This window comes from Scyliorhinus canicula, chromosome 16 (assembly GCF_902713615.1).
Source record: "Scyliorhinus canicula chromosome 16, sScyCan1.1, whole genome shotgun sequence".
Lineage (NCBI taxonomy): Eukaryota > Metazoa > Chordata > Chondrichthyes > Carcharhiniformes > Scyliorhinidae > Scyliorhinus > Scyliorhinus canicula.
The window spans coordinates 61,753,196-61,768,109 of record NC_052161.1 but is presented as its reverse complement, the minus strand read 5'-3'; the positions used below and the strand labels follow the sequence as shown (position 1 = coordinate 61,768,109).

Genomic DNA, 14,914 nt, shown 5'->3' with positions numbered 1-14,914 from the left:
CACTCTGTGCCGTGACGCAGCAGTGCTAACCACTGCGGCACCATGCTGCCCCTGAATTAGATCATGTTTGATTTGTATCTTAACTCCATTTACCTGCGTTGCTTCTGTACCCCTGACTAACAATAATAATCAAAGACCAGATCTTCCCTTTGTTGATACTGTTGCTTATGTGCTGATTTTTATTTGTCCTGACATTACCATTCAGTAGAACGTAGAGGAAGCTGTGAATTGCAGGCCTTATAAAAAAAAATGTTTTTGATTGACCATGACATGGGGCCGAATCATTGCATGAAAGGGTGGTAGAAGTGGATTAATTTGTAACATTCAAAACGACATTGCATATATACCTAAAAAGCTAAGATTAAGAGGGCAGTAGGACTATTATTGTAACTCTTTTAAAGGGCCACCTTGGGCATGATGGGCTGAATGGCCACCTTCAGTGCTGTATGATTCAGTGACATATGGAGATTCTCTCAATTCGAGTTTGGTGTGTATGTGTGTTCTAAATGCTGCAACTCCCCCCAACTCCCCTAGGCATTTATATTGTCCAAATTTGGTGTGAATTTTTAAACTTGATTACTGAACATCAAATCAGTAAGGATGACAGACATTGTATCATAATCACAGGAATTTAACACTTTTTTTTACTCTCAGTAGTTTCACCAGCATCAGGCATGGCTCTGTGGTAACTCTTGTCACCTCAAGGCAGAAGGTCAAGGTGTCAAGTCCCATTCCAGGGACATAAGCACGGGAGCTAGACTGACCAGTCAACACAGTACTTTTGGATGAAACATCAGACTGAGGATCACACCTACTCTCTCCGGAGGATCATAAAAATCTGGGGCGGGATTCTCTGACCCCCCCGCCGGGTCGGAGAATCGCCGGGGGGGGGGCGGCGTGAATCCCGCCCCCGCCGGCTGCTGAATTCTCCGGCGCTGGGGATTTGGCGGAGGCGGGAATCGCGCCGCGCCGGTCGGGGGCCGTTGGCAGTGCCCCCCCCCCCCCCCCCCAGCGATTCTCTGGGCCGAGTGGCCGCCCGTTTTTGGCCTGGCCCGCTATCGGGGCCCACTGATCCGTGGGCGGGCCTGTGCCGTGGGGACACTCTATTCCTCCACCTCGGCCGCTGTAACAGTCCGCGATGGCCAATGTGGAGAAGAACCCCCTGCGCATGCGCTGGGATCACACCAGCACAGGCTGGCGCTCCCGCGCATGAGCCAACTCGCACCGGCCGGCAGAGGCCCTTTGGCGCTGGTTGATGCGGTGCCAAGCCACTTCCGCGCCGGCTGGCGCAGTGCAAACCACTCCGCCGCCGGCCTAGCCCCTGAAGGTGCGGCCCAACGCCGGATTGGTTCATGCCACTACTTCACGCCGGAGTAGCCCACCCCGTCGGTTCGCTGAGAATCCTGCCCCTGTTTTGGGTCCTTTATCTTTTCGGTTTTTAAATATGACTTGGGTGTAGAAAGTAGAATTTTGCTGTTTCCAGATGATACAATAGCAATATTTAAAGTTTTCAGGATAACACTGGCAGTGTGGTGAAAGGGACAGATGTCCGAGAAGTGTGAAGTGATGGATTTATGGAGAACCAATATGAAAAAACAGTGTGCTTTTAATGGCATGGTTTTAAAAATGATATGTGTAGATTCTGGAACACTCCCAGCAGATTAGAAGGTGGCAAATGTCACCCTACTATTTAATAAAGGAGGGAGGCAAAAAGCAGGGAATTATAGACCGGTTAACCTAACATTAATATTGGGAAAATGTTAGGGTCTATTATAAAAGATGCGATAACGGGACACCTAGCAAGTATCAATGGGATTAGATAAAGTCAACGTGGAATTATGAAAGGAAAAGCATGTTTGACAAACCTACTGGAGTTTTCTGAGAATTTAATGAGTAGAATAGATAAAGGCCAACTAGTGGATATGATGTATTTGGATTTGCAGAAATCTTTGGATAAAGTTCCTTAAAGTCCTAAATAAGACGTGAATGTGCAGAATTAAAGCACATGGGATTGCGAGTAATATATTGGCATGGATAAGAATTGGTTAGCAGACAAAAAACAGAGAGTAGGAATCTTTTTAAAAGTGGTGTGCGGAGTCTACATATTTGTCCTGTGTCTGCGTGGGTTTCCTCCCGGTGCTCTGATTTCCTCCACAAGTCCCAAAAGACATGCTGTTAGTGGACAGGATGATAGCATAGTGGTTAGCACAGTTGCTTCACAGCTCCAGATTCGATTCACGGCTTGGGTCATTGTTTCTGTGGAGTCTGCATGTTCTCCCCGTGTCTGCGTGGATTTCCTCCAGGTGCTCCAGTTTCCTCCCACAGTCCAAAGATGTGCAGGTTAGGTGAATTGGCCACGCTAAATTGCCCTTGGCTAAGGTGGGCTTACTGGTTTGCTTGGAAAGGGAGGCATGGGCTTAAGTGGGGTGCTCTTTCCAAGAGCCGGTGCAAGTTTGATGAGCTGAATGGGCTCCTTCTGCACTGTAAATTCTATGATAACTGCCCTATGACGTGCTGTTAGGTAATTTGGACATTCTGGATTCTCCCTCAGTGTACCCAATCAGGCGCCGGAGTGTGGCGACTAGGGGCTTTTCACAGTAACTTCATTGCAGTGTTAATGTGAGCCTACTTGTGACAATAAAGATTATTATTATTGAATACATAGCAGATATAATATAACATGGATAAATGTGAGGTTATTCACTTCAGCTGGACAAACATGGCAGAGCCTAATTTATATGGTGATAAATTGGATGTTGATGTACAAAGCGATCCACAATTCCCTTTCAAAGAGCACTGTAGATGTACCTGCGCTCCTCAAACTGCTGAGTTCAACAGGATGGCTTCTCCTCGAGGACAATTGGGGGTGGGAATTAAATACTGACTGTGCCAACAATGTCGAGTTCTCATGAATGAAGAAATGAAAGAAAGGATTTTATGATGAATATGATTCTCAACAAATTAGTTTAACACTTCCTTAGGGCTAGCTACATTATCTCTGATGGATTGCATGAATAGCCACTGATGAATACATGTGCAATACATTTTGATTTCCTCATACTGTTTGTAGGGTGCTGCTGAGCTCCATATTAATGAAGTACAGGGATAATGACATTGATGCAATCTTGATCATAATCCCCTCCCACCTCATAGCAGATGCTGAAATTTGAATTCAATGACGACCAATATCTGGAATTAAGGGCGGGATTCTCCCTCAATTGGCGGGGTGACTCGTACTGGCGCCAAGAGCGGCATGAACCATTCCAGCGTCGGGCTGCCCGGAAGTTGCGGAATCCTCTGCACTTCCGGTGGCTAGGCGGGCGCTGGAGGGGTTGGCACCGTGCCAACCGGCGCCGAATGGCCTCCGCCAACTGGCGCGAGTTGGCGCATGCGCAGGACTGCCAGCGTGTTCTGGCGCATGTGCAGAACCACGGGCGTGTTTCCTGCGCATGCGCAGGGGGTTTCTTCTTCGCGTCAGCCATTTCGGAGCCTTACAGAGGCCGGTGCGGAGGAAAAGAGTGCCCGCATTGCACAGGCCCGCCTGCAGATCGGTGGGCCCTGATCGTGGGCCAGGCCACCGTGGGGGCCCCACTCCAGGGCCGGATCCCCCCGCGTTCCCCCGAGGACCCTGCTAACCACCTTCCAAGCCAGGTCCCGCCGGGATGGACCATGTCCATTCCCCACCGGCGGGACTGGCCGAAAACGGGTGGCCTCTCGGCCCATTGGGGCCTGGGGAATTGCTGGGGGGGGGGGGTGTTGCCAACGGCCCCCGACCGGCGCGGCGCGTTCCCCACCCCGCCCGAAAACCGGCGATTCACACCACCCCCCAGCGATTCTTCGACCCGGCGGGGGGTCGGAGAATCCCCGCCCTAAGAGTCTAAAGATTTTTTTAAAAAATTTACAGTACCCAATTCATTTTTTACAATTTTAAGGGCAATTTAGCGTGGCCAATCCACCTACCCTGCACATCTTTGGGTTGTGGGGTGAAACCCACGTAAACATGGGGAGAATGTGAAAACTCCACACGGACAGTGACCCAGAGCCTGGATCCAACCTGGGACCTTGGCGCTGTGAGGCAGCAATGCTAACCACTAGGCCACCGTGTTACCCAAGACTCTAAAGATGACCATGAAGCAATTGTCATCAAAACCCACCTGGTTCACTGTGTCTTTTAGCAGGAGATAATCTGCCATCCTTCCATAAACTGGATTAAATAAAATTGATTCCATGTGATTTCTGCCCATCAAATGCTGGATCGTCTGAAATGCCTGCTGTACCAGTGTGTGTGATCATTTTCTGGCATGCATATAGTTGGTTTTTACTTAACAATGTTTTACAGGACAGAGCGTTGATGGGCTTCAATATGTCGTTCTTCCTAAAAACCTTTGCCAAAGGTTTTTGATGCAGGCTGATGCCAACACAGCGCGAGGAATAGAAACCTGTGGAATTCTGAGTGGAAAACTGGTAAGCCGCAGAAGAAAAAAAACATTTTCATTTTCTCGTTTCTCCTCTCGTCAGACACTTCTGAAGTTTGTTTTAATTTTCAATTATAGATGCAGTACTGGCTATGATGTTCAGTCTAGGTATTATTTTGCTTCACTCTATAAGTGACTCGGGTGTAAGGCTATGGTACTATTGCGATCCTGAACCAAACCCCAACAGTGGCTGGATACTGGACAGAAACCCCGGCACTTTATTTTCATTTTGTGAGGAAAGGATACGTCACTCCAGGAGTGATTTCATGCAAAATAAGTATATGGTATATTAAATCAAACTTTATTACTAATATAGTATTAAAATATCTTTAACATCACAAAAGAAAATAGCTTACAATTACCCCTTAAGCAACAGTGACACAATAACCCTTAACTGCTATCGTCAAACAACAAAACCATTTCCGATCCCAATCCACTTTTAAATACAGTTCGCATGCAGGAATACTTGCTGTATAGAGATGTATGGAATACTCCACTTTGAGAAAGGGAGATCATTTGAGACTGCTTAAAAGAAATAGACCTGGTGGCCTGTCAGAATAATGCAGAATCTCTGGCTGTATTTCTTCAGAAACCTTCTCTGCTCACCTTCCAGCCAAAAACTAACCCCCAAAACACCAACAACTGACTGCTTCGACCCTTGGCTCCTCCCATTAACTACATCAGCTTCCAAAGCTGAACCCAGTGTATCTAATTATCTACTCCCCAGGGGACCCTCTTAATCTAAATAAAAGTCCATTAGCCCAAACCTTTACAATGCTTTAACTGGATCTCTGGCTTCAAGATGCCTCACCTGTCTTGCAAACCAGGATTTAAAAAAACGCTACTGCGTCAATCATACACACACGAACCCAGGCTTTTACCCCTTACTGCACCAAATACATATAATACAATTTATCTGAAATGTCTACATTCATCACACTGCATTGATTTTCTTCAGCAGTCGCAACCTCCTGTTTCATGCATGTGGGTTCCCCTTTGCCACATGGTTTCCACTGAAGGTCTGTGTTGGTCAAATGGTAAATGTACTTCATGATCAGGAAAATGTGGGGTAAGTAGGGCAGAAAAAGAAGTTTCAGAAAATAAGCTTTGGACTGGATTTTGGTAATCCCTGTATATCTTTTTTTTTCACTTTTTCTGAGTTACAAAGCCAGGGCTCAGAGTGTGGTCAGGGGCGAAAGCCTAAACCAGCTCCTTGCCTGCTCCAAAAACCAATTCAAATTGAATCCAATTCATGGTCCCCACAAGAGAGACATACCAGATCTTAGCCAAAAGGCTATTGCACTTGATCTTAGCCAAAAGGCCGCGAAGCGATCCCTGTATATCTGTTGCTTGCATACAAATGCAATAAATCTGCATATAATTATTGCCAGTGCTTACCAGGGAGGAGCAGTTGGAGTCTCCCCATCTCCCGTGGCAACGTATGAAGAATAAAATTAATGGGGCAGGATTCTCCGGTCCGCCACCGCGTGTTCCGGCAAGGTGTGCCCATGCTGGCAGCGGGATTCTCCGTTTCCGCAGCCGGCCAATGGGGTTTTGCCATCTTTACGGAGATTTTTGCCGAATCAGGAGCTCTTTAAAAATGGCGGCTGGGATCTGATTCTAGGATTGCCGATCTCATTCTTGGAGTTCGAAATTTTTGAGAATGTTTTTTTAAGACTACGGACTGTTTCAGTTCAAAAGCCTGCACCCTGTACTCCCAGCCCAGTTGACTCTACTATAAGGATAGGCTCCGAGTCCTGTGTAGTTTTCATGGAGTTGTGCTAGGTTTTCAAAGGGTTGTGGTCCTCAGCACCTCAAGAGGTGTCGTGAACAATAGTGTTCATGTGGAGATTTTTTGAAAAGTAAGTTTACAAAGGTCCTCCTCATGCTACTCATGCCAAGCTATTCCCCACAAGCAATCCCTATAGCCCCTCCCCCTCCCCCATGACATGTTATGGCCCCAAGCGACTTGTAAGGCACCTCATGCTCCTGATGCTAAGCTATAGCATGCCCATTCGCCACTGTATCGAAGCAATTAAACCAATAGTGGCAGAAAGAAGTGTTTAAAAAAAGCTTTGAAAAACATTCATTCATTGATAACCTTCACTTTCTCTTTTTTTCTTTTAAAAAAAATAAATTTAGAGTACCCAATTCATTTTTTCCAATTCAGGGGCAAATTAGCGTGTCCAATCCACTTAACCTGCACATCTTTGGGTTGTGGGGGCGAAACCCACGGGAGAATGTGCAAACTCCAAATGGACAGTGACCCAGAGCCGGGATCGAACCTGGGCACCGTGAGGCAGCAGGGCTACCCCCTGGGCCACCATGCTGCCCAACCTTCACTTTCTTAAAGAACATCCTTTTTACTGTAGCCCAATAAAAGTGTAAATCACCCAGCCCCTTTAAAATGTCAACAGCAGAATTGCAAGCACTTGAAACCTTTTAATAGCGTGTAGCTTAACCATTGTGAAATTGATTGAAGATATCAGGGAGCCGTGTCTTAGTAGCAGCATTTTCACCTTTGAGTCTGAAGGACAAGGAAGCCCCACTTGAGCACTTGAACCCACTCATCAACAGGTACTAGGTTATCTGCAGCAAATAATTTTCTCAATGAAATATGATGATACAATGACTATTGATATGAATTGAGGGGGGTTGTTAGGACATGGAATATTCCTACCAGAAACAGTGACAGCAGTAGACTCCTATCATACATTTCAGGCTGGAATCTCTGACGTTTGAGGCTATGTCCCGAGGAAGTGTCTAGTTTTACAATGAAAATGTTAGCGGCGCTCCCAAACCGGTGCTCCGACTAGTGAGGGGCTAGCAGCCACGCCATGTAAAACTCCCAGCGTTCCCGACATAAACAGCCAGAGAATTGGCAGGTCTGTGGACGCGCATGCGCACGGCGACGACCTGCAGCAGTTGTGTCGTACAACATGGCGCCAGCTGCACGCGGACATGTCCGGCCAAATAGTCTCCTGCTGGACACCCCTCACCACCATCTGGACACCCCCCACCAGTCCGTCCAGCCCTCGCCGAAGCCCACCTGCCAGCAGTACGGCTCCCGACCGACTGCTGGATACAGTCCGCAGCCGCCACAACGGTTTATGAAAACTCAGACCGCACGCGACCTGCGCTGTAGGGAACTCGGCCCATCTGGGGCGGAGCATGGGGGGAGGGCCTCAAAGCGACGCGTTGACGCCATCGTAATGGCGTGCCGCGCGCACCTCGATGATGCCGATTTGGAGGGGGTGGATCATTTGAAAAAACGACACCGACCCCGATTTGGTCGCAAAAAGGGATTCTCCGCCCAATCGCTGAATATGGGGCAGGATTCTCCGCTACCCGGCAGGGCGGGCTGTACCAGCGCCGAGGAGTGGCGTGAACCACTCCGGCGTCGGGCCACTCGGAAGGTGAGGAATCCTCCACACCTTTAGGGGCTAGGTTGGCGCCGGCGGGTTTGGCGCCGTGCCTGCCGCCGTGGAAGGGCTTGGTGCCGTGCGAACCGGCGCCGAAGGGCCTCTGCCGGCATGGCGGGAAAGAGTGTCCCCACGGCACAAGCCTGCCCGCGGATTGGTGGGCCCCGATCGCAGGCCAGGCCACCGTGGGGGCACTCCCAGGGGCCAGATCCCCCTGTTCCCACCCAAGGACTCTGCAGGCCACCCGTAGAGCCAGGTCCCGCCGGTACGGACCTGATTTTGGCACCGGGCAATAGATTCAATATCTGAAATTAAAAAAAAGAGAAGTATGGAATGACACGAATAATTATTTTTGAGAGCTGTGCAGTGACAATGATTGGCCAAATAGTTTGCATCTCTGCTGTGAAATCCATGGTTCCCACATGGATAACTTCTCACTGTTACTGATGAAATCCATTATTTCCCAACATATTGAGTAAGAAAGGAAATTCTTGCCTGCATCCTCTACCATCTTTTCCCTGCCATACGATCTATTAACACACCCTAATTTCTGACCAATTATCATTGTTTCATCATATACGTAGCTAATTTTGGGGTATTGTGGTTAAGCTTCAAAAAGGATAATAGAGTGACTGACAAAAGCTCTGGCTCTAAAGAGACCTGTATATTGTTCGAGAATTTGGTTTTATAATGACTAAAATATTGATCCTTATACAATATTCAATAGGCCGGGAAGCTTAAAGATGTCGCAGACCTCAGGCTGGATTCTTCTGCCCTGCCCGCTGCAAGAATGCCACGGGCGAGACGCGGACAGTGGAGAAGTCCATTGACCTTGGGCGGGATTCTCTGGTTGCCAGGCGGTCACGGCCAGAGAATCCTCCTCCTCGTGTTGAGTTTGTATAATAGAGGCCATGACTTTTCATTCGCTTCTGCTTGTGACAAAGGAAGAAAGGGGCTTATTTGAAAAGCATAATACATTGTTCTTTCTGAGGGAGTGCAGGTTTAAAGTGGGCTGACTTGGTCTCACCTCAGTGCTAGTGTTAGAGATTTATCTGTAAAATGTGCTTCTCTCTGCCTGTGAGCTGGTGGCGTACTCCGCCACATCCTACTACAGCGGTGGTTACCCCATGAACATTGTCAGTGGCCAACTGCATCACAATGCCAGGGGGCAACCGCCTGAGTGGAGGCCACTGTCAGGATTGTCTCACTTCTAAGGGACTCTGGATAGAAGCAGGTCCACCACACACACACACACACACACACACACACACACACACACACCTTCATTCACACACATCTACATACTTTCACTCTCTCACAATCAGCATTTTCATACTGGGGGATGGGGGGAATGAGGGAGGGGGATGGGGTGAATGAGGGGTGAATGGGAACGGTGAGGGAGGGGGGATTGTGGGTATGAGGGAGGCTTCGGAGAGGTGTGGGAGGGGTCGGGTGTTGGGGAGGGGGATGGGGTGAGAAATGCAGGGGTGGAGTAGAGCGTGGGTTAATCAGTTGTGATGCTGGTTCCTGCTGCCTGGGCCTGTGACTTCCAGACCCAGCCACGTTCAAACTCCCAAATACTGGGCGTCAACCACTGCTGAGCACCTACAACTCCCATCAGGAACCGCAGTCTTGGTCTCCCTTGATTGCATGTTGCTGCTCCTCCTCACTGTGCAGGCGCACAGCGCCTCAGGCCTGATGGGTTTTACAGGTCTGACCAGGGATTGTGCCGGGAAAGAGTTGCCCCCTCTTTGATTGGCTCAGCAGAGTGACTAAAATCCCTTCCAGAATTTTTTTATGTCAAAGTAATTCTGTCCTTGATTGACTGTGAGAGATTTGTTTATCATTTTGGGGTGCCCTGTAGTTTGGACGCCCTGTAACTTGGCACGGTGTGTTTCATTGTAAATCCCTGCTGGTTCCTATTTTCTTTTGGGGCACTGTCCCAATCATCTTCCTGTTGTCCCCAGAATCTGTGACCTCAGTAATAGAAATGGTTACCATGCTAAACCTGTTGTTGTTAGGGGCAGCAGGGTAGCATGGTGGTTAGCATAAATGCTTCACAGCTCCAGGGTCCCAGGTTCGATTCCCGGCTGGGTCACTGTCTGTGTGGAGTCTGCACGTCCTCCCCCTGTGTGCGTGGGTTTCCTCCGGGTGCTCCGGTTTCCTCCCACAGTCCAAAGATGTGCGGGTTAGGTGGATTGGCCATGCTAAATTGCCCGTAGTGTCCTAATAAAAGTAAGGTTAAGGGGGGGGTTGTTGGGTTACGGGTATAGGGTGGATACGTGGGTTTGAGTAGGGTGATCATGGCTCGGCACAACATTGAGGGCCGAAGGGCCTGTTCTGTGCTGTAATGTTCTATGTTCTAAGGCTTGAGGAGTATTTGTAATGGCCATTCCTAAACACTTACTTTAAGACCATAAGACCATAAGACATAGGAGTGGAAGTAAGGCCATTCGGCCCATCGAGTCCACTCCGCCATTCAATCATGGCTGATGGGCATTTCAACTCCACCTCCCAGCATTCTCCCCATAGCCCTTAATTCCTCGCGACATCAAGAATTTATCTATCTCTGCCTTGAAGCCATTTAGCGTCCCGGCCTCCACTGCACTCTGCGGCAATGAATTCCACAGGCCCACCACTCTCTGGCTGAAGAAATGTCTCCGCATTTCTGTTTTGAATTTACCCCCTCTAATTCTAAGGCTGTGCCCACGGGTCCTCGACTCCTCGCCTAACGGAAACAGTTTCTTTGCGTCCATCCTTTGTTGTGTTCACATTGCCCTTACGTCAACATTCATTGATAATGGCCAGCAATTTATCAGATTTTAATCTAAAATACTTCCTTGAATTTTGTCCAAACTTTGAATTCCCTTTAGTTGATGCAAATGTTTCAACACACTGGTCTCTTTCAGCCATGACGAAATGTAGACCCTAACCACACGTCAAAATAAATACAGTGGACGATTGTAACTTTTGAAGTAGAACTGTTTGCTTTCGATCTGATTTGTCGTGGCACTAAATTATCTGTAAAATAAATTGCAATACTGATGCAATTCTTTATCATTCTGTTTATAGACACATGACGAGTTTATAATTACACATGTGATAATACCCAAACAGTCTGGGGGACCAGATTACTGTGACACTGAGAATGAAGAGGAACTGTTTACTATTCAGGAACAACATGACCTCATCACCCTGGGCTGGATCCATGTAAGTTAATAAAACAATCAGAATGTTCTGATTATGTGAGAAATGTGCCATACTTTTCATTCACACTGTGGGATATTACCGTATAGATGCTTAACTGATTCATCAAAAATAAATAAGCAAGGAATTTTAGGCAGGAAAAATGTCTGTTCACTGGTCTCGCACCAATAAAATGTACTAAGTGATTACATATAATTTAAGGGGACTCTGTATTTGAATTAACTGAGCACGCTCAAGCAATAGACCTGGTTATGATTGATGTACGCATTTGGGCTTGGTAAACTTGGGCAGCCTAATAAAGCAGGGCCTTTTATCTGCTATTTAAATGTATGTCTTAACGGGTCAACTAAGCGTTACTTTTATGGTGGCAATAGAAAATATTGTGGGTTAGGTGTGTCAAGATAATGGTGTATATACAAAGAGCTACCTTAATAGATAAATGAGGAAGGGAAGGGGATAGAAGATGTGGATGAGAGAGATGAGAAAAAGATAAGGATGGTGGCTGAGAGCGTTGAAGAGAGCAAACAACCATTTTTTGCCTTGGCCGTGTTTCTGCTTACCAGGAATTAAGTGGATAACTGCTGTGAGAACAAAGCGGTGTGGTGGAAATAAGTAAAGGAACAAAACTATGCTTCCTAAGCTATTCAAACATGAGGGTAACATAACACTGTCCCAGAAGTCTGGGCTGAATCCAAATCTTGGAAGTCGAATAGCTCAGATAAACATTGCCACTTATTACCGAGAGTTGCTTTAATCAGAGCAGAGAGAACCATGTCCACAGTGTGGTGGTATGAATATGAGCACTGCCATTGGTGCAGAGCATGGGTTTCCCATTGGCTCTGGCTGATCATGTGCCTCTCGTCCGATTGGCTGGGACTAGTCATGGGACTGCTCACCAATTGGTCGAGAGGCAAGTAGACCCCGCCTCTGAGGCGGGGTATAAGTACCCAGAGTTCCCGGCGGTCGGCCTTACTCTGTAGTCGACCACCGGGCTAACAACTAGCTGATTAAAGCCACAGTCCGGACCCTAATTGTGTCTTGAGTCCAATTGATGGTACATCACACAGTTTACCGCAAGGTTCGGTCTCATGTCAGACGGCCAAGAAGTGGGTTGAGTGAATGAGGGGACATTGCAAGAGAAAAAGGCACCCAGCCTACATGGGTATTGCTGTATGCTTGCCAGTTACTGGTTATACAGAGGAAGTACAGGAGTTGTATGTTTAGTCTACTCACCAAGGGGAGGTTAAAGAGGCCCCAGAGGCAAAATCATTGAAGAAATAGGGAGACTCTTCCCTCATGAAGTGAGATGGACCAGCCTCAATCTACTTGCGAATGAATCATGAATTTATGTCAGGAACATCATAGCATGTAACCAGACTGTCACACTGGGTCACTTGAAAGAGTTTTACATGGTAGCAAGAACTAAATACAGGTGGAAAGCTTCATAAAAAAAATAAAAACAGAAAATGCTGGAAAGCCTCAGCAGGTCTGGCTGCGCCTGTAGAGAGAGAAACAGTCAATGGGTGCGATCTTCCCAAAAGGGAACAAAGTCCTTGAGTGAGCGTGTTTAGCTTGTTTGCTGAGAAACAAATGGCTATTCAACGCAACTCGCTTTGAATAAGGGGCCTGAACTGGGAATGTACGACCGGGGGTGCACATAGCCCCGTTTATTTATAATGGGGAGCTCCGCTCGTTGGAACTCCCCATTGTAGCAAGAGATCAGGATGGTGTCCCGATCCCCTGACCACCGCCGCCCTCCCCCTCCCCCTCCCCCCAGTCCGAACGCAACATGAGAGGGTCCCTCCGCACCCCCCAACACCCACACCAGGCAACCCTGGCCCGATCACACGCGCGCATAAAATGTCAGCTTGGCAGTGCCAACCTAGCCCTCAAGCAGTGCCCTGCCAGCTGGCAGTGCCACCCAGGCACCTTGGCAGTGCCAGGCTGGCACACAGGTGGCACTTCCAGGGTGCCAGGAAGGCACTGCCAGAGTACTCAGGCAGCATCAGCAATGCCTGGGCACCATCCAGCCCAAAGGGCATACAGCTGAGGTTCTCCCATTCCCTTCGTGACCCCCATGAGTGCCATTCCGTCTGGTCCTCATTTGTGGGGACCAGTATCAAATGGCGCTCGCCCGAGGTCCCCGAGGCAAAGGTATTAAATTCAAAAGTCTCCGGTACCTTGGGAATCTACACATAAATGTCAGACTTACTGCCTAGCTCTAATATGCAGATTCGCTGAAATGTGTGGGATTCCTTTTGCAAAATCTTGCGAGATTCAACGCATTGAACCTCCCAGGTAGACCCTGGGAGCGAAGTCTCCCGGCTTTCACTGTCCATGTTGCGCCCTAGCTTTTCCAGCGCAGCATGGACGGAGGATCGCGCCCAATGTTTCAAGTCCATATGACTTCTTCAGAGCTAGAGTGGGAGAAATGTGATGAAGCTCCGTAAAGATCTTTTAATTTGGTGTGATAGCCTGTAGAATGTATTGAAATATGCAATGGAAATATCTGTAAAAACTGTACATTGTTAAAAGCACTTATCTATGTTTCAAAAGTTACACACTCTTACAATAAAATTAAAAGTTAATAGAACTAGAAAAAGATATCTTGAAAATGATTGCCTTCCAAGAACATAATCATAACTTTGGTAAAATCAGCTCATTACTATGCAACTCCTATTTGAATCCTCGTCTTGATAAAGTCTATGATTTTAAAATCAGCCAGAAGGATAGGCATTAAATGAGATGCATGAAACAGACTAGGATTTAGCAAGTTCCTTACACCATGTAGTGAAGGTTCATCAAGATGATGCCAGGGTACGAAACTATCGTCCTGAGGAGAGACTTGAGCTACTGGAGGTATTTCTACAATTGAATTAGTAGTTTTTGAAATTCTGAATGGGTGGGAAGTGGGTAATGGAGAAAGATACGGGGAAATTTATTTTAAATTTTGTTTTTATGCAATATATTGTCATAGGAGTCACTAAAGACAACTGGTGTAGCTTTTGAGGGAAGAGTAGATATATGAAGCAAAAGAATGTGTAGGGCTATGAGGAGAAAGCAAGCAATTGGTGAAGTGATCTTCTCCCCAAGCAATAAACATTTTTGGTTTATACTTGGGTTTCAGCAGATAGTGCGGGCGTTTTGTCACCCCACCCGTAGTGTGTTTTGTGGTGGTGGGTAAGGCCTGCTATTTGCCGGCAGTGGGATCTTTCGGTCCCACCATTGTCAATGGGTTTACCTGTTGTTCGCACCCTCCGCCACCAGGGAATCTGCGGGACCACCCGGACAATTTTGGCCCTGTTTGTTTGGTTCAGTCAGATGAAGAAAATCTTGTGACGGAAAAATCGGCGGAATGTTCCTTCCTGGCGTCTGTAAGTGCAGTGGCAGGCGGGGGGTATTGGCATGTTTCCCGCTGGTGAGTGAACATGCCCGATCTTCGTGTTTGAGCTCATTAATTATGCATGTGTGAGGATCTTGGCAAATTTCATGGTGGGATAGGCGGGAGGTTGCCCACCCTGCCATGACCTCATGGGGTTATGTGTGCTGGCACCACTTTTAAAGGGCGCCAGCGCACATTCATTCACTCATTGCAGGCTCATTCTTACCGAGCTCTTAATGCCACCGTTCATACTGCTGAAGCTGCCAGATGTGAGCAACCACATCTCGGATCATAGGAGGGTGCTTCCGGCATTGCCATTCGGTCATCTCTCGATAAGAGCTGCTGGCGATACATCCATGGTTGAGCCAATGCTCGCTGTTGCAGTGGTCCTTGTTGGCCAGCCTGTTGACCATATAAAGGCCCCGCCT

The 14,914-nt window shown here is 47.7% G+C and overlaps 1 protein-coding gene across 6 annotated transcripts in view; it reads left to right on the top strand.

The window, feature by feature from the left end:
* The window catches only part of stambpl1 (STAM binding protein-like 1), a 98,661-nt gene that overhangs the window by 58,365 nt on the left and 25,382 nt on the right, over positions 1 to 14,914 (top strand). For all 6 annotated transcript variants that reach the window (XM_038821411.1, XM_038821415.1, XM_038821413.1 and 3 more), the window contains 2 exons: positions 4,340 to 4,464; positions 10,970 to 11,107. In XM_038821411.1, the coding sequence (XP_038677339.1) occupies positions 4,340 to 4,464; positions 10,970 to 11,107 (263 nt within the window). The remainder of the gene's footprint in view (positions 1 to 4,339; positions 4,465 to 10,969; positions 11,108 to 14,914) is intronic.